We start from the raw sequence: 19,083 nt of genomic DNA, 5'->3' as shown, positions 1-19,083 counted from the left end.
CACAGGTGCCGTGGTGCTCATGTGTCACCAAGGAGCCACATCTGCCCAAGTCAGGCACCCCATTGCACAGGCTGGCCTCTGCTTCTGTGGAAGCTTCACTTGCAGCTAAAAAGTTCGGTGGAGACATGACTTGCAGTTAAATTTAATGCCAAGGGAGCCACTTCAGACTTCCAAAATTGCCATAGAGAGAAAAATAGATAAATCACCACTATTTCAGATTACTCTGACACTGCAGAGATCAATAAGCAGATAATTCTGAGAAAGCCATGTGTCTGAAAACACGGCTGTGCCTCAGCACACATTTCCCTATACTGCCAGCTGCTTTCGTTCATGCTCAATGCTCCAAAAATAAATTGCTTCTGCATCTGTAAATGGATGTGTAAAACAAGAGCAAACATTCTCTCAGATACAGTCAAACATCAGAAAATAGGAAATATATGGGCCTGTAGGGCCTGTACCAAAGGTATAAAACCATAGAATTTTTACAAGCTATCACAGTTATCAGAAGTACTGACCTTCCATTGCAAAGTCAATGGTACTGTAGATTGCTTGAAGGGACTTCATTCCTTGTAACTCTTGGAAATTCCTTACAGAGGACAGTGGGTGTTTGCCACAAACATATCACTGGCACTCTAAAATGTCTAAGATTTCAGATCTTAAGTGAGGGGTCATGTCTGCTAATGGGCCATCAATGATTCCAAAACAACCCATGACTCACAGAGTCAGTTCACCCATTATGGAACTCCCCGCCCTGGGGGAGGTACTGGGCGTTTCCATCTGAAACTGAGGGTATATAATCTTGAGGGTTGGGGACTTCTGGTACCACACGTTGAATCCAGAGGAGGACCAGAACTTCAACAAGACTGCGACCATCATCTGCACCAACAGGTTTTTTCCTTCCTTTTATTTTGGACTCAAAGGAACCACGTGGGTCTCAGCACAGGTGGCCAACGAGCACCATTCTGTTTGTGCCCCAGGGTGCTGGGTTATACTTCTGGGTCTTCTGGGGCAAAACACATTTGTCTGTGTATCATTGCATTTATTGTAATATTTTTATGAAATTGTAGCTCTGACTTATAATCTCTTTTGTGTTGGGTTCACTTCTCCTGCACATATACCTATAAATCAGCACACCAGGACATGTCCAGGTTCTTGGGCTCCAAAAAACCTCCTGCTCTTTGTTCTGTAAATATATATCTTTGTAAAAGGTCCCTCTCCCTCCCTTTTAAAAGCTCCCTTTAGATACTGGAAGGCTGCAATGAGGTCCCCTCAGGCCCTCCTCTTCTCTTGGCTGAACAACCTCAGCTCCCTCAGCCTGTCTCCATAGGAAAGGTGCTCCAGCTCTCTGATCATCTTTGTGGCCCCCTCAGAACTCACTCCAACAGGTCTACAACCTTATGCCGAGGGCTTCAGAGATGGGTATAGTATCTCAGCTGGGGTCTCACAAGAGCAAAGTACAGAGGGAAAATTAATAAAACTCAAGCCATTTCTGAAAGAAGAGTAGGGGAAAAATACTTGGTTTCCTTCACCTTGAACTCTAGTGACTTCCTGGGAGAAAATGCAGGGGTGGGTCTGCCAGGTGGGAGCAGTAGGTGAATGTGTGCCCTGTCCTTTCCATTTTCCAGGTGGGGATCATTAAACTGATGCAGCCTTTGTCCTGTTAAGGGATACAAAGGTACTCCACTGTTCTGCAGAACAGGAACTTAATTTCACAGTTTTGGATAAATGCATGGTGTTCTAACATCTCCCTTGTTTGCTTCTGCAGAAACTACACATACTTGTGCTAGGAGAAGTGTCTTTGGGAAACACACTTTCATTTCAGTCTATCTATGGAAAAGCATCTGAAATATTAAATCCCATCATGGATCACAGCAATAGATCTTCCACTCTTAGCTAAAGATCTGAAAGATTCTGTTTGCAGAGGACTGAAATTAAAGAACTGCAATTATCATTTCTCAATTGAAGCAGACACATTACACTTGATAGCAACAGAATTAAAAGTTGAAGATCATCTGATGATGCTCGATCATATTAAAGGTGAAGTTTCCAACCATTCATCCAGGTAAACTGTAACTTTGCTTTTGAGGTCTTGTTGATACCACCTCCTTGTGAATTGATGTCATTTAGGTGAGTTTTATGCCTTCACGCATTAGGGTAAATAAACAGCCATCAGGGCTTTTTTGAAATGCTGGGATTTTTTTTTAAGGCAGGGAACTTCCCAAGACAGAACCTGAGTTTATGTATTTAACATGCTGACCAGATGAATTTTGTGGCAATCATGGTGGGGCACAGGAACACTATTGAGAGATCAGCCTTTTCTCTGAGACACTTGTTAAGGATGCCAGCCCTGCATCTAGTGCTGGACAGTGCAGGTAGGCACACTTTGCAGCCACCCAGGTACCTCATACCCAGTCACCTCAAAAACCTCACCACTGGTGAAGCAGCTTGGGCTGAACAGTTAGTACTCAGTTGCTCTCAGTTACTGGGAGCAAGTACTGGGACAGTACAGCAGCTTGCACTGCCAGGAAGCTTTGCATACTCAGTCTGTTCTTCCTTCTCTGACTGCAGGCATCTGCACCTGGGTGTCTACACTCTAACAACTTGCACATCTGTACTGAGGTCACACCTACTCACCACAGGCTGGGCATATGTAATGCACAGCCCTGTGATGTACCCACTTACTCCTTAGCCCTTTACTCTATATGCTCTTTCCAGTCACGTGTCCCCATCTGTCTATGTTGTGTGCCCTTGCTCCCAAGCTCAGAGACTCCTGTGGGTGCATGTCTCCTCATTCTCCAGCTCTAAAAAGGCAGCAGGGGTAGAACCTGTAGGCTCTTGAAGGGCTAAAGCAGTGCCCTGGCTGGAAACCACAGCACATTCCCCAGCAAAGCCTTAGGAGAGGAGCAGAGTGCCTCTGCTCTCTTCTGGTTCCAGGGAGCTGTGACCTCTGTCTCAGGCATTATCAGCTTGTGAATTCAGATGTTCAAAGGCAGCCCTTTCCTGTAGCATTCATATCCAAACTACACAAACGCATTCAAAATGGTCAGTGTGGCGGAGGCTTGGTTAAAAAACCTGTGTGGTACAAGTATGAAATGGTTATGAACATGTCATTCTGCCAGCAGATGGCAATCAAAACAAAGAAACATGATTACTGATGATAACTAATTCCGTGTGCAGTCAGAGGTGCATTTTATTCAAAGAAGCAATGCAGCTGCCACCCACTTCGAGGACGTACATGCCAGAAAGGTGGTGGTACAAGAACCAGCCAAAAAGAGCTGCTTGCCTTAGGAAAAGCAGAGCACAGAATGCAGTCCCTTCTGCCTCTTCCCCTTGGATGAATTCCCAGGAAGATTTTATAAGAAACCCTCAAACAACCTTTTTCACATCTGGAGATGGTAAACAATTGCAGCTCAGCTCTTCACAGGAGACATGCTTGTTGCAGCCCCTGATTCAGGTGGGTCTGGAGGACCACATTACAGATTTCGTTTTCACCTTAAAAGGACATGTTTCCAGCCTCAACCAATTGGAGTCAGACCACCGCACCTGGGGCGGGGTCACTTGAGGTCATATATACCTGTGTTTTTGAATAAACTGGGGATTTGCTTGAACATCACATTGGTGTGTGCAGTCTCCCTAGCGCAGGTTTGCAACAATTGGTGGACCTCAATGTGATTTGAGGACATGGAAGCCATCTGCAGACCTGCCTAGAACCTTAAGAAGTGGCCCCTGAGAGCTGCTATGTCCCAGTTTTTTGGGTGCTTTGTGGAGAAGCCCCCGAGAGCTTCTGTCTCCCGTAAACTTGGAAGTTTTGTGTAGTGGCCTTGAGAGCTGCTGGAAGAACGTGGACTGAAGGAACCACGACCTTCGAACCGGTGAGTTAAAGAAACATGGGAAATTCCAACTCGACTAAAACGAACTTATTGCTTGATAAATTTGAGAAACTAGCTCGTGTTACAAAAACAAACATTGAAAGACAAGCATTACAGGAATTTTTGCATTGGTGCTTCACTCGAGGGTACCTAACAGATGCCAATTCCACGCTTTCCATAGAATTGTGTGATAAAATTGGGGCAGATTTGTGGAATTTAGTGCAAACTGCACCCGACAAATTTTTACAGCTCATTCCGTCATACGCAGCTGTAAGGAAAATGCTGTTAGAGGTAGAACAAGCCCGTAGAAACCTCGAGCTACCGGAGAAAAGGGAAAAAAACGTCAGCTTCTACATAGCAGTTTTTCCCCCTGAACATCCTTCTGCACCGCCGTGGGCACCGCCGCTCGCAGAAACGCCACCGCGGTACCCCTCTCTGCCCGTGCCGCCTGAGGGACCCCCGCCGCGGTACCCACACGCGGCACCGCCCGCTCCCGCTCCAGAAAACCCGACAAGACCACAGCAACCATGGAATCAAAGCTTTTCCACGCTGTTCGTCACCGCAAAAAGCCAAGAAGTCGTCTTTGCACCACCTTACAACTACCGAGAAACAGCCTATGCACAGCAAATGAGACCACCGGCTGCTGCTGTAGAAGCGGCCGGACCTCAGCAGCAACCTTGGAACCCCACGAGACACGCCGCAGAAAACCAAACCGCGAGTGACTTTTATTTAAATCCTAACTCCGAGAAGGCGCGATGAGGAATGCCCTCAGACGAGAGAGACATGTGGAGGGGGGGACAAACCCCGTGGAGTTTCTCTCCCCCTGTCCATCCACCTTCGGCGCCAGCTCCGCCGCCGCTGCCACCAATGCCGTGCGGGTACCTCGAGGCTGGGGTCGCCCCGCCGCCGCGCTCCCCGCCGCCCCGCGGGTACGCCGGAGTCGCTCCGTTGCGGCAAGAGGCGGCCGCGGGAGACATTTCAGCAGGACTCAAAACCGCGTGGCCAGGAAAACAAAGAGACCACGTGATGGCAAAGCCCGCGAAATCAAACAAAGGAACTACGCGCCCTTACCACGAGGTGCAAGGACCACCCAACCCCCCTCCCTACTGCATGCAAATCACAGCGCATACGCCAGGCGCGAGTCCGCCGCAGCCCGCAGGGGACAGGGTCGGCTCCGAGTTCGCCCGCATCTGGGGTGGATCAGTTCCCGCGCCACCCCCACCACCTCCTGCGTGGATCGACCACGTCATGGAGAGGGGAGAGACTCCTCCCCAGTGGAGCGGAGCCACCAGAGCTCCCCCTGAGCATTCCCTTCACTGCGTGCCATCCACAGAAGAAGCGTCCCAGGAGCGAGTTCCCACAGCGACGGTCGCGCAGGACCCAAGCACTGCAGCACCAGCGGGGACCCTCTCCCCGATAGCCGTGCGCTGCCCGCAGCTGCCAGCACCGGCACTGGAACCCCCTGCGCTGGTAGAGACTGCCTCTGCACCGGCAACCTGGTACCTGCAGCCTCCATCACTGTCAGCCACACCCACCAGCTGTATTCCAGAATGGAGAGCAACAGACAAAGAAGCCTCTGTTTGGGACATGCTGGGGGGAGCTGGGAATCGCAATGCTGCTAACTTAATTTCAAAGCTTTCTGATACCCAGGTACCAGATTCTGCAGATGGAGTCACAAAGCCACCTCACGACCTCACATTTAATACCCAGCAAAGGTACAAAGAGTTAGTATTCATAGCTGCAGAAGTAGGTACAACCTCACGTTCCCTGCAACCCCTGGTTTCTGCGCCTGTGATTAACACTACACAAGGCTCAAAATGGGAGCCACTTGATTGGAAAATTGCACAAAAAATACACAGTATAGTCCTTCAATACGGCTATGACAATGCCTTGGTAAAAAACCAAATCACAGCCTTCATAAAATACAATAACCTAATCCCAGCAGACACTAAGGCTTTAATGGAGTTTATTCTACCTCCTACTGCTTATATGATATTTTTACAAAAATGGAAAGAGCAGTTAACGGAGGAACAGGCAAAAAATATACACTTAGAAACTGGACATCCCTTAAGATTAGCATCTTTAGACCAGCTAATGGGATCGGGAGCTTATGAAGACCCACAAACACAAGCTGCATTACATTTTCATATTTTGCAACAGTCAAAGAATGCTGCTTTGACTGCATTCTCTAATCTGCCTAAGAAGGGAAAACCTTCTCTACCTTATATGCAAATAATGCAGAAACCTGGACAGACATTCATGGAATTTGTAGATAAAGTAACAGAAGCTTTGGATGCTGCTCCAAATATTACCCCTGAAATGAAACCAGTATTATTGAAAGATCTGGTAATTAATAATGCCAATCCTCAATGCAAACAGCTCATAGCCTCTCTACCAGCTACAGCTACTTTGGTACAGTTAATTGAAGCCTGTGCCAGATTGCCCTGGGTAGAAGAGGAGGAAAAAGCAAAGCTACATGCCTCTGCTCTAGCCACAGTTCTTAGCAAACAATCCACCCAAAAAAGGGGAAAAAGACCCTGGAATTTAACAACAAAATCTTGTCCAGCACAACCAAAATATAGCAGAACTCAAAGCTTCACTGGAGAATGTAACCGTTGTCACAGACTTGGTCACAAAGCCCAGAATTGTCATTCTAAATATAAAAAGGATGGTACTCCTCTAACAAACATGGGGTGGGGAGCTGGGCCTCCAAAAAACCAGAGGGGCTGCAAGCCATGAGGCGCAGCCAGTCAAATATCTCATGGAAACTGGAGCCACGCTGCCTTCCCCATATGGCAACCACAACCACAAGCAGCAGTAGCCTAGGACTAGTCGTTAACTGTTCAATCAAACAAGAACAGTCCAGTTCAAGAGCATGTTGTTTAGCCTGTATTTTGAAATTCTGTTAATTTTCAGTTAAAGTGCAGTTTTGAGCTTATTGCACTGCCAAGTTGCCCAGCAGGCTGTAGGGATAAGGACACCTGTCCCCTCAGCTGCTGAACATTTTCTGCAGAATGTAAGTAGTTATGTTTAGCCTTTGTGAATTTTCTCTGTGAATTCACACTTGTTTACTGCTTTACCAAGAGTGTATAAGGTGACTGAAAATCAAAGCTTCATTCTTAGACATCTGTGATGGCCACACAGAAGTTCTGAGAATGGACCTTGAACATAAGGAGATTTAGCTCAGCTGGACTGAACTTGCTTCTTTGCTAAGTCACTCTACACTCTTGGACACTTTGCACAAAATTTAATAAAATTTGTAGTTTGTTTACAGTGGTCTGTGCAGTGACGACTGCACAAAAAGACCACAATTTCACGCGTGAAAGAAAAGTTTCTTGTTTTGCACTAGTTGTAAGTTTGCAAATTCCAAACATACATGTCTTAGTCATGTATTGGTTTGTGTTAGTTTACAAAGGTTACTGTACCTCCTTCCAAAAGTCTATTTTGAAAAGAGAGGGGGAGGTAGGGATGTGTAACCTGCAAATACCCTGTTAAGTCTTGAATTAGCAAAATTTAAGATTTTCAAAATGTTATTTCTCAATTTTCAAAATTTTCAGCCTTTCTCTTCAAGTTGCAATATGCATGATGTGTATTATGTTGTTTGCATTTTTGCTTTGTTCTTTGAAACAAAAGGGGGAGATGTTGCAGCCCTTGATTCAGGTGGGTCTGAATGACCACCTCACAGGTTTCATTTTCACCTTAAAAGGACATGTTCCCAGCCTCAACCAATTGGAGTCAGACCACCGCACCTGGGGCGGGGTCACTTGAGGTCATATATACCTGTGTTTTTGAATAAACTTGGGATTTGCTTGAACATCACATTGGTGTGTGCAGTCTCACTAGGCTTGGTCGGCAACACATGTTCCTCATGGTATCCAACGCACAGGAGAAGAAATAGAGAGGTCTGCCAGAGACTCATGCCTTGAATATGTGGGGAAGCAGACACAGCAGGTGGGCACAGAAAAGAATGAGAAGTTTCCAGGTCTAATAGATGTTAGGCTCACACTGGTAGGTGAAGCAGAAAAGCCTGGTGAGAAGTGAGTGGAAGAAGGAAACGGGAGGGCAACTTCCCCAGTGACAACAGTTGATTAAAAAAGATACTAGTAATCAAACCCTGCATTCACCCCTGGTTTCACAACAAGTCAGTAAGGGCATGCGAGCTAAGTTTAGCCACAGTATGCAAAATCACCTTAGTGGAATTAAGTAGAACATGCACTGCATTCAACAGCCTTAATTCAATCCATTGAAACACATCTTGGAGTCCAGTTCTTGTGACTCCTACATACCTAGAATAGGCCTGGTACCTTTTTTTCTCTTTAAGGCATCCTAAGCTAGGATGTGGACAGAGCAGATGTGCAGCAGGAAGGAGTAGCTGTGAGACAGCACAGTGGCTAACTTTTGCAGGTTGGCTGTTTCCAGTTCTTCTTTGATGAAGGTCAGTTTTCACATGAAGTCTGGTGAATTCATTGCTTTAGACACTCCAGAAGTACAGAGAAAGACTGAATCTTGGAATTGACAAGAGGGATGTCTTTAGGTAACACACACCATGAACAGCTCTTAGGAAGGCTGTCAACATCACCATTTTTGAGCTTCATAGTGAAACTGACAGGACCTCACTAGGAGGGGATCAGGAGAGGAGCAGGCCTGGTGGGAGCACCAAAGTCAAACACTAAGCTAGGGAACACTCAGTGCTTCGCACCACATGGTATGATTGCAATGTTAAACCTTTGAAGAGGCTTGTAATTTAAATTAGCTCCCTGAGTAAACGGGATGAGCTGCTGGTTCAGGTTTCATCTTGCACATTAGAAGTGTGCTGAATAGACTGTGTATTGCTTGGCAAGGAGGCAGCCCACTGACAAGCCCATCTCCTGCAGAGTACTTCTGCTGCCTTCCTGCTCACCAGAATAGTGTACAGGGAACCAAATAGTGCAATTCACCAACAGGTAATGGCCATTAGTAAGTGCAGCTTTACTAAACATGAGCCCCTAAACACCCACACAAAGCTAACTCCTTAATTCTTGGGCCTGCCAGCAGCATTATACACCAGAGAACTTCACAGCCATAATTTTGTGTGTGCCCAAACCTTTGATTAGGAGCTGAAGCCACTCCAGGAGAACTGCCAGCAGTTTCTGAGCTTACAGAAGATAGTCTCTTACAAGTTCACAGTAAAAAAGGGTTCCTTCCAGTTCAAGCCTTCTCCTACCTATGTGGTCCATTTGCCCTTATAACCCTCATAACAGAGGCAGTGCCAAATAAGGGCAAATTCTATCATCTTCAGCAATCCAGCATCCAGAGCAGGTGTCTCCAAGTGCAGACCTGGAAGGCTTTGATTGCTACAAGCTGCTCTGTACACCACAGTACATACAGTTTCTGCTGCCTTTTTCTAATCTCCCATTCGCTCTTGCTGTTTTGGTTGCTGTGCTTGATATTGAATTTATGGCCATGCTATTTCTTTTCAACATGTTTTGCCTGGTATAATTACATACTGATGTCTGCCAGCTTGACTCTTTAGGATTTTTATCTGCTGTGCAGTGTTCTCCCAACTCAAGTCTTTCCACATACAAGTCAGAGTTGCGAGAGACCTTGTATATGACAAAGAAAGATGGACGTGACTAATGTTATCCTTGTTTGCTGCAGTGGTGAAGGACTGGAAATAAGTAGCAATACGTGTTTCAGCATGTTTGCATGCTAGGAATAAACTGATTAACAGCAAAAGTGGCAGCATGTTCCACACAGCATACAAGGAGAAAGATTATTCAGTGAAAAGATGCTAAAAGACCTATCTTAAATTCTTGTAAACTCATCAGACTATTCAAAATAGTGAGTATGAAAAACATTAACCAATGACGATGGCTTTTCCCTAAGAGAGCATTTGCTTGCTAATGCTTTTCTTTCCTGCCCCATGCATATCCCACTCATCTTTCTTTGATCACATCTGTCCACTTTCCTGTATCCTCCTGCCTGAACATACTAATGAGAACCATTTTGCTAATATGTGCATATTGTTCTGAAAGAGCAGGGGAAATGCTTTGGGTGTTCAGGCCATTTCTCCCTTGCTAAAAAAGGAAATGTACAAAGTGATTTTGCTTGTTTTAATTGATCACTGGTTAGGTTGTAATACATTTCAAAGCAAAATATTCTGTTCAAGGATTTTCATTTCACTAGTAGCAAAATTACACAATACATTGCATTTGCTGAAAGATAGCAAAAACAGGACTTGAGTGTCTGTTCTGTCCTTCCACACACCCCAAACCAGAAAAAACCCCAAAGGTATAGAAAGTACAATCACAACTACAGGTAAATACAATAAGGACCTCAGAGCAAGCCAAGATCTTATCAGAGATGACAATCACTTCTAGAAATCTACATTACAAATATACAGTACATTCCACTTAAGAGTTTTGGGAGTTCTCACGATGCCTCTTAATCCCCTTTTGATAGTAAAGCTTCTATGACAACATGAATCCTTCATAAAAAATGAGTTCAGATTTCTGGAGCATATGTTGGAAGCTTAACGCAGTCTAAACTGCAGCCTACAATAAGCTCACCCAAACAGAGAGCAAGAAAGCATTGCGAGATGGACCAAGGTCAGAACCACAGCTCAGCTCCCAGTCACTGGGCAACTGAGAGCTACAGCTGCTCTGCACCAGGGATAGACTAGCAGGGTGGGAAATGATACATTCCTTTTTACAGCTTCACAGGTCAATCACCTCGAAGTTCTTGATGGAAAATGTCCATTAATTTGAACTTATTTACAAAGCAGTTCTTACATTGCAATTGTTAGACAATTAAGAACACAGCTAAAGGAACAACAAAGTTTCCACATTTATGCTACCCCTGAAATAATCCTGTGAACAGCAGAGAATGCAGCAGCCAACAACTATGCAAACACACTGCGACTGCTGGGAAAGCTGCAGTCTGGCCTTGGAGGTGGAATGGTGCACGTAACCCAGAGTCCCAGAGGGCAGACGGGATTTCAGTTACTCTCAAACTCTGCTTTGGTTTGTGCAGAATACTAATCTTAGGCATGCAAGCTTTGAGACGCAGCCTGCATTCAAATAGGAACTATTGCCCTGCACTTGGAAAGACATTGGAGGGACTCTATAGAATTATCAAGAAAATGGAGGTAAACAAGGCATTTTTCATGAATACTAGTTACCCTCACAAGTCCAACACCAAGGACTTTGCCATGGTTCCAAGGAATTGTACTTCATCAGCACTGTAGGTTTTCCATTCTGTATTTGCTGAAGGAAGCTACCATTGACTAGCAAAATACCTGAACTTGACCCAACTAACAGTGCAGAGGAACTTTCCCTTCCAGGCTTTATGTCTAACTAACCACTAACACTCTTCACTGCTCTCAAGGAACTCTGACAGCACTAGGAAACACCATGCCAGGGTTGAAGACACCTACAGACTTCCTCCAACACAGTCAAAACACATCACTTCTCTTCATTGGGCAGGTTCCAGCCACACACACTCTTAACATCAATTCTTCTTCACAGATCTATTTTAAAAGTTATGCCTGACTCTCCAGATTTAACAGCAATGTAACAAGCAATTTAATTAAAAACAAAGTGAAAACCTGCCCTGTCATTTTATAAACCCTGCTTTATAGAAACCTCTGCAAAAAATCAAAATAAACAAATAAACAAATCTCCAAACAAACCAAAAAGCTAAAGACTTGGTACTGCCACCTGCTACAGTCAAGTCAGAAGGAGTCTAAAAGGGCTGGAAAAGCAGACTACAAACCAGCTTCTCTCTACTAGTCTAGACCTGGTTTTAGCAGAGAGGTAGGAATTGGTCAATGAAGAGAATTAGAAAACAGTATTTCAGATGTCGTTTAGAGCCTGTGGGGTCTCCTTTACTCTCCTTTTAATCTATTTTCCTTTGTTTTACTTTGTTTTTGTAATAACCATGCCAATTACCTACTTTAAAAAACTGAACTCTGATAGGCTGCAAAAAGTGCATGGCATTAGTCAGTTGTTACCAGAACGACCAACGTGGGCTGGAAGGCACCACAATCTGCTTCAAGAGTCAAGTAGGCGCTTCACCACAGAACTTCAAGTGCCCCATTCAAGGCCTGGTAGGTGGAGTATTAACCCACTGGCAGCACTCAGTTCCCTCAAGCTCAAACTTCACAGTCAGCAGATGCAGATGTAAATTCCAGCTTTCAGGGCATGGCTTCAGTATTACAAAACTTAACTGTGCAATGAATAATAAGCATAAATTGAAAATACACACTTTAAGCAAAGAGAGAATCCAGTCACCTCTCTGATGAATTATTTTTTCTGTAGCATGTTCTAAAAGTTTTTGAGCTTGTGGACACAAATACAGCCATAGTGAAATGTGTGTGTAATGATTTGACTGCAGTCCTATTCCATACAGCAGACAGAAAATTAACAAAGTAGAGAATATGCAAAAGGTTGAAAATACCTTATTCAATATTTTCTACCATTTTTTATTACTGTTTTAAGATAAATTCAAACAGAACTGCTGGATCTTTCTTCCAAATGACTCTTTCCCTTAAAACGAATACTAAGACGGAATATATGTTTATATGAAATGTACCTTAACTTCCCTTTTCCAGCTTCCTGTAACTAAAAACTGAATATGTTAGCCTAACACTAAGAAACACCTTTAATGGTCCTCATGCTGCTTTGTATTTCACAGAAAACAAAACTTCAGCTTATTATGCTTATAGTCATCACTTGAACTTTTTTGTTTTTATTTTCAAATTACAGTTTGCTTACAGTGCCTTACGGAAATCCCCATTTTTTGCACATTCTTGTACGCAACACAGCTAAATAACACAGTTATTAAAAGAAACCCCCCAAACCCCTACATGAAATAGTTTCAATACCAAGATTTAAAGTTTTACCAAACCAAGCCTCTCCCACAATCTTAGCAGCAAAATTCAACTACATAGAAAGGAGCAGAATACAGAAATCAGCCAGTTCCCCCACTGAGAACCAGACTTGACTAAACCATACAGAAAGTTGAGCTGTTCTGTCAACCCAACTGAAATTTCAGTAATTATGCAGCCAAACTTCATGATTTTCCATAATTTTAAAGAGAATCAATTTTGAGATCTTCAGTTCCAGATAAAACACTTGCACTCATGTTTCCCTGCTCATTTAAAATCACACCTTAAGTTCTTCTCTGACATTCCAAGAAAATTTTGCAAGCAAGAGTTGAAAAATAAAAACAGAATAATGCAGACATCATCCAGAAAATGCTACCAAATATACAAAACAGAGGAAGACAGTTTCCTCCAAGGTTTCAGGTTTTAATTTTTTAAACACCTATTTCAAGGAAAGAGCAATTAAAAAGCATGCCTCAAAATAAGGCTGCCTGTATGTGCTGAAACAAACACAGGTTTTTGAAATAGTCCTTCCTTATTCAAAGCAGCTCCCCCAGAAATGCTCTCTCTCAACTGAATACAGGACTGCAGTCAAAGTCATTATATATCGGCAAGTGTGTTTTTAAACCTATTACTAGACAGCATTTGTTCTAGAACTGTAAAGAGCCATGCTGGCCTCCCAAAAACCTATCCTACCAGCAGAAGCCTTTCATTTCCATGGATGCAAAACACATACACAAAGAATTAATGAAGTATCCCAAGGAAAAAAATATTAACTCTTACTTTAAATCAGACAGCAAGTTACATACTTTTATGAAGAAATCTACTGAGATTTAAGACTGCTTCAAGGCAGTAACTGAAATAAAACTGCAGCTATGAATAATATATATCTTTTCTCATCCAATACTGATCCTAGATTCATATTAAAAAAAATAAAAATCACAGCAGCTGAATATATATGCAAATATACACAAAACCTTTGATCAGAGATTAATAAGTAACTGAGTTAGATCAGAGAGTAGAGACTCTAAATTGCAACCTGTGTTCACAAGTCTCTAACCCATCAGCTCTCATTCTGGTGTAGCAGTGGAAAATCTCACCCAACACACGGTTCAGGTGGCATTAGAATCTCGTGTTTTCTGTTCAGATGTTACTCAGCTGAACAGTTCCCTCTGACAATGGCACAGCCTCCCTCTCGTATAAAAAGGCAAGATGATCAAAATATCCCCTTGAATGCCCAACTGTACTGTATCGAGACTGCTGCCCAAGATTTAATACCCCAACCCTTATTTTCAGCATTTTCAAACTTGATATGAAAATTGCATTTTGTTATTACACAGAATATAACAGTCATTGGTCATTTGCATTCATCCACCACAGCACTAGTGAAAAAGTGCCTTCTCAGTTGGGATGAGAAAACATGGCAAGTTTTGTCTCTACTCATGTTGCACGAGGCAGTGGATGAAAGGTACGTGAGCAGAATGCAACAAATATGCCCCCTGTTTTCATATACACAGATGCCATGCATATCTCAAAAATACAGACGTTCAGACATGCAGCGAAATGTGTTAAAGCACTTTAAATGCTCTCCAGATGATAATGAGTAATGTAATACTCAGACAAATGAAAGCACAGTATAATGTTTGTGCTTACACTTCAAGTTTCAGAATAATATTATTTCTATCAGAGTATTGGAAGTGCAATGGAAGAAATGCTCCACTGAAATCAGAAGCAAGAAACACCATTTAAAGAACTAGGAAAATAAGCACAGGCCAGAGTACTGCCTTCCAAAGATTAATAATAAATAACAAAGCAGAAGGAACATGCAGACCTTGAAGTCTAAATTTGTTTCTAGATTCATGATATGTAAAAATGGTAAAAATCGTGAACAACCCTGTCTGACTTGCCCACATCTGGGGTCTTTTTGGCTAGACAACTGTTACTTTATTGTAAGGAACACAGGTATTGCCAGAAAACATTATTTACAGAATGATTATCAGATTGATTACATAAAACACAGATGAAAATATATACCCTTAGAGGTCTGAGATAAGCCAAGCAAATTCACTACTGCTAACTAAAGCACTTTGAAGAAGGTGACAGGCACCAAATACCAAAACTTAATCACAAAACAAAATCAAAGTAACAGACAAATTTGGGAAAGTAGAGGTACAGCAAAGATCAATGGTGTTGGAATGATTTACAATTAATACCAGTATATCTGAAATTATCTAGCTTCATTAAAACTCTATTTTTCATGTATAAAACTGAAGAGAAATCTTTACTCCCAGACTGTGATTTCTACAGGTATTGAGCAGCTTTTTTCTTAATGCATCTATGTAATGCTTTGTACTCTACATCTTACAAAATACATCCCCACATTTAAGTGCATGACTAGAAACTGCACTGAAATCATGGAAAAGTGCTTCATAAATCATAGGCGCAATAAAGTCACAACAATGCTCAGCTCCAGTTTCTGGAAGCAGTTCTGTGAAAGCTGAAGTTTTAGAAGAGGGACTTTGATCCCTGGTTTTCAAACTCTGACCATGCGTCATTCAATTCCATGAAGATCATTTTGGCATACTGCTCATAAGGTTGTCCTGTGGCCTGAAAGCAAACAGAACACATCATAAGCATAAAACCATTAGGAATTAGTGACTTAGAAAAGATCCCACTCCTTTTGTATTTGCTGTCTTATTCAACAACCTTAGATTGATTTGTGAATATGATTTTGCAGACACAGAACTCTCTCCAACCTTTTCCAAAGCTTGCCACAAGTATTTTAAACAAGGGCAAGCCCTTCATTTCCTTACATTATCTTCAAGCTTTCAGCGCCATTAATAAAGAATTGAAACTTAGCTAAAAACAGTTTTCAAAGCTGTTTTTACGAATAGTTTTAGTTATTATTACTTAATGATCAAATAAGTAATTTTTGGAATTGTTTCCAGAGAGATCTGGCAATAGTGTACAAGGGGAAAATTTGAGCACTATTTAAGACAACTCCTTTTGAATGTGATTTTGTGAAGAAAAATCCATTGCTGACTGCCAGTGATGTTAAGGTTCAACATGAATGACACAGCACTTCCTGCATGTTTTCTTCCATTCTCGGAGACAGTACACTCCCGATGCCCTGCCTATTCCACAGCAGCCTTGACTCTGGGCCAACACAACTATTCAACACTTGTGGTTAATAAAGACCCATCCCCAAAAGAAGAATTATTTTACCAGGTTCTTTGCAACATAAAAGGGCAGTATCCTTCCCCTTCTGCTGCTTCCTAGCTTTTGCCACTGCAGTAGTGTATCAACTCTTCTAGAGAATGCTTTAACAGGTAAGTGGCAGGAAAAAAGAGAACAAGAAAGAAGACTATGCCTTAAAGAGAGCTGTGTTCTGACACTTATGCACTGAGTGGCTTACAGAAAACACCAAAAGAACTCCACAAAGGTGAAGGAAGACACACAGCCAAGAATATGGAAGGAGGGTGGGGAGAAAAAAAACCCAAAGAATGTGTTGTTTTTTCTGTTATGGACACAAGATGACCTATGATTTAGACTACTGCTGACTGAACCACCAGTGATGGCAAACCTGAAAATTCAAACAAGATATATTATTCAGTGCTTATATTTGTAAAGAAAAAAACCCAGCCAGAGCAACAGCTCAGCACAAGAAGCTACAAACAATGGAATGCATTAAAAATTTTAAGAAGACAACTGGAATATCATAGTCATTGAGTATTTTTCACCTGGTAATTTGTTTACTCTAGTAAAGTTCACCTTTTCCAATAAAAATTGTTCAATAAACAAAGTTCAGCAGGATGTTCCTATAGCAGCCTCTCAGTTTCCATATACAGGTGCATAGTTCTAAAACTCCTGAAATAACAGCTCACAGATTTAAGGCAGATTTCACCAACCAGTATTAAACCTGCCAGCAGTCAGAACCCAGCATAACTGACTTTGGTGCTCAGTACATCTTTCATGGGATCTTTCATTTGTTAACACTTGCCTGTTGAATACTCTGTGTCAGGATGACAAGGAAAATCCCTACTACCTGAACGCAGAAGGACACCACATTCAGAACACAATGGAAGCAAAATGAAGAGCATCTAGGGTGCTGATCAAGAAGCAAGGCATTTGCCAGGGACTTCTAGTATGGTGTGGTAAAGGCAGTTTGTATTCCTTCTAAAGTAAAAAAGATCAGAGGAACACACTTACCTTATCTGGATGAACTACAAGCACTGCTTTCCTGTAGTACTTCTTCACTTGTTCAGGAGTTACTAAATCTGCCATGCTGACTGGTTTCCACTTATTTTCGCCTTCCCAAAGCACTGTATGAAGAGTGGATATCAATGCTCTGATATTTCTCTCCTTTCCTTCAATCCATTCAAGAATCTGTGAAAATCAGAATATATAGAACTGAATCAGCACTGTAAGGATTCTCAGCCTATCTACAGACATAATCTTCACTCTGTGCAACACTACAAGATCAACACTCCAGTGCAGTTGTTGTACTATGCTAACTCCCTACGTTCAACTGGCTTAGCCAACCAAAAGTGACATTTTGCACATACCACTAGGGAGTAGCTCACTGTTATTAGTTTATTGCAGAAATTCAGTCATTGCAAGATAAATAATTGAGCCAGTTACATATTATAAACCTCTGTAAAATTAATGACAAGGGAATTGTCACAAGTAATTAAAAACATGTGTTACAATTAGATATTACATTAAAATCACATGAATCTTTTCCCCTTCTGGGCACAAGATTAATTTACTAAAATTCTTTCTTGATTTCTAAAAATGCATCAATGTACAAGCATTGCACAAATGATCACGTATATTAATAGTCAGTGTTTACTTAAGCAACCTGCAGAGGAGCACAAATTGAAGTGTTCTTTGAGGTATCCCCATCAATGTTATTGGAGTAACTGGACAGTTCAGACTTTGACAGCAATATTCAAGCCACTGATACAGTGATAGTGTTTTCACTGAATGCTTATGTGATATGAAAATCTTTGCCATCTATCAACAATGAGTATGGTAAATAAAAATCTGTATTTATTTCTACTTGCAGTGACTTGTGTTAAAAGGTAACCATGCAAGCTGTGCAGTCTCTCTTCAGGTAGGACATTTTGTGAAAACAAACTTCAGCATCCCTCCAAAGTTATTTTACAAACTTTCTGAAAGCACTATGAAGACAACAACTGACAGGATAATATGCAATGAGTAATGCCTCAAAAAAAAAATCTGAACAGTTGATCAGGTAACACCTCCCAGGTGAGTTATATAGCTTATCTCCAGAATTGCATCTTCTAGTAATTTCTTAGGAAGCAGTAGCACCTGTTAACCAGTAAATGAAAGCACATGGTTACCCTGAAGACCGCTATTCTCATCTGCAGTTTTGTATTATCAGCTAATCCATCTTTTCTAAAGAGACCTATAGGAACACTCAAAGAGTAGTTCTACCTTCAATAATTGGGAGTTTAACAAGAAAACTAGTTCTTTAATTCTCCAGGTTTAGTTGAAGCAAACAAACTTGCATTCCAGTCACACATTTTTGTGCTATTATCATTGCTACTTCACTGCCAACTGACTTTGGCCCATGCTAATTATTCTACAGGCATATGATTTAAATAAAGATAAAATTTAATTCTGTTTTATCAGAATGGGATAGAGTTACTTTTATTCCTAGTAGTTGTTGCTGTGTTTTTGGCTTTCGTATGAGAATAATATTGACAACAACAACTAAAACATTAGTGTGTCATGTAGTTCTTCCCTGAGTCAACTGTACAGTGCATCATTTGTTTCTCTTGGGTTTTATTCCCCTCTATCTTTTAAATTATTATTATTACTATTATTACTATTATATTATTTCTACTACTTACTATTGTTATTCCAACCCAGTCAAGTCTATTATTCTATTTTACTTTATCTCAATCTTTAAACCATTTTTATCTCAACACATGAGTTTTACCTGTTCCTTCGATTCTCCTCCCTGTCCTACCTCAGTGGGTGGAGGGCAAGTGGCTGCATTTAAACCATGACCATTAGTTTTTCTGTTAGTAATTGTATCTTTCTGCTCTGTTATCAGCAGTTCTAAGCATAAGATCAGATTTTCATTTAAATAAAAATCACTGTTAAACAAACCTTGAGTTTCAAGGGGTCCATATCTTTAGACATTTCTTGTTTTCTCATCTCAGCAATGGTCTTTGGTCCTTTTTTATCAGATTTTGCAGAAAATCCTTGGTTAGATAAGAGATCCTCAAAGTCATTTTCCGAAACTTTTGGCTTGTGACCTATGAAAGAAGAACATTAAATGAAAAGTTACATAGGAGAATAAATCAATGAGGGAAATAT

At 41.8% G+C, this 19,083-nt stretch overlaps 1 protein-coding gene across 1 annotated transcript in view; it reads right to left on the bottom strand.

Annotated features, from left to right (window-relative positions):
- Positions 1-9,947: 9,947 nt before the first annotated feature.
- GAK (cyclin G associated kinase) overlaps positions 9,948-19,083 on the bottom strand; it is a 74,823-nt gene continuing 65,687 nt past the window's right edge. The window contains exons 26-28 of the mRNA XM_071579871.1: positions 18,874-19,022; positions 16,942-17,118; positions 9,948-15,339 (exon numbers count right to left, since the gene is read on the bottom strand). Coding sequence (XP_071435972.1) covers positions 15,238-15,339; positions 16,942-17,118; positions 18,874-19,022 — 428 coding nt within the window. The 3' untranslated portion in view covers positions 9,948-15,237. The remainder of the gene's footprint in view (positions 15,340-16,941; positions 17,119-18,873; positions 19,023-19,083) is intronic.

The sequence above is a fragment of the Pithys albifrons genome, chromosome Z, assembly GCF_047495875.1.
Source record: "Pithys albifrons albifrons isolate INPA30051 chromosome Z, PitAlb_v1, whole genome shotgun sequence".
In the NCBI taxonomy this organism is placed as follows: domain Eukaryota; kingdom Metazoa; phylum Chordata; class Aves; order Passeriformes; family Thamnophilidae; genus Pithys; species Pithys albifrons.
This window is presented reverse-complemented; position numbering and strand designations above follow the sequence as displayed.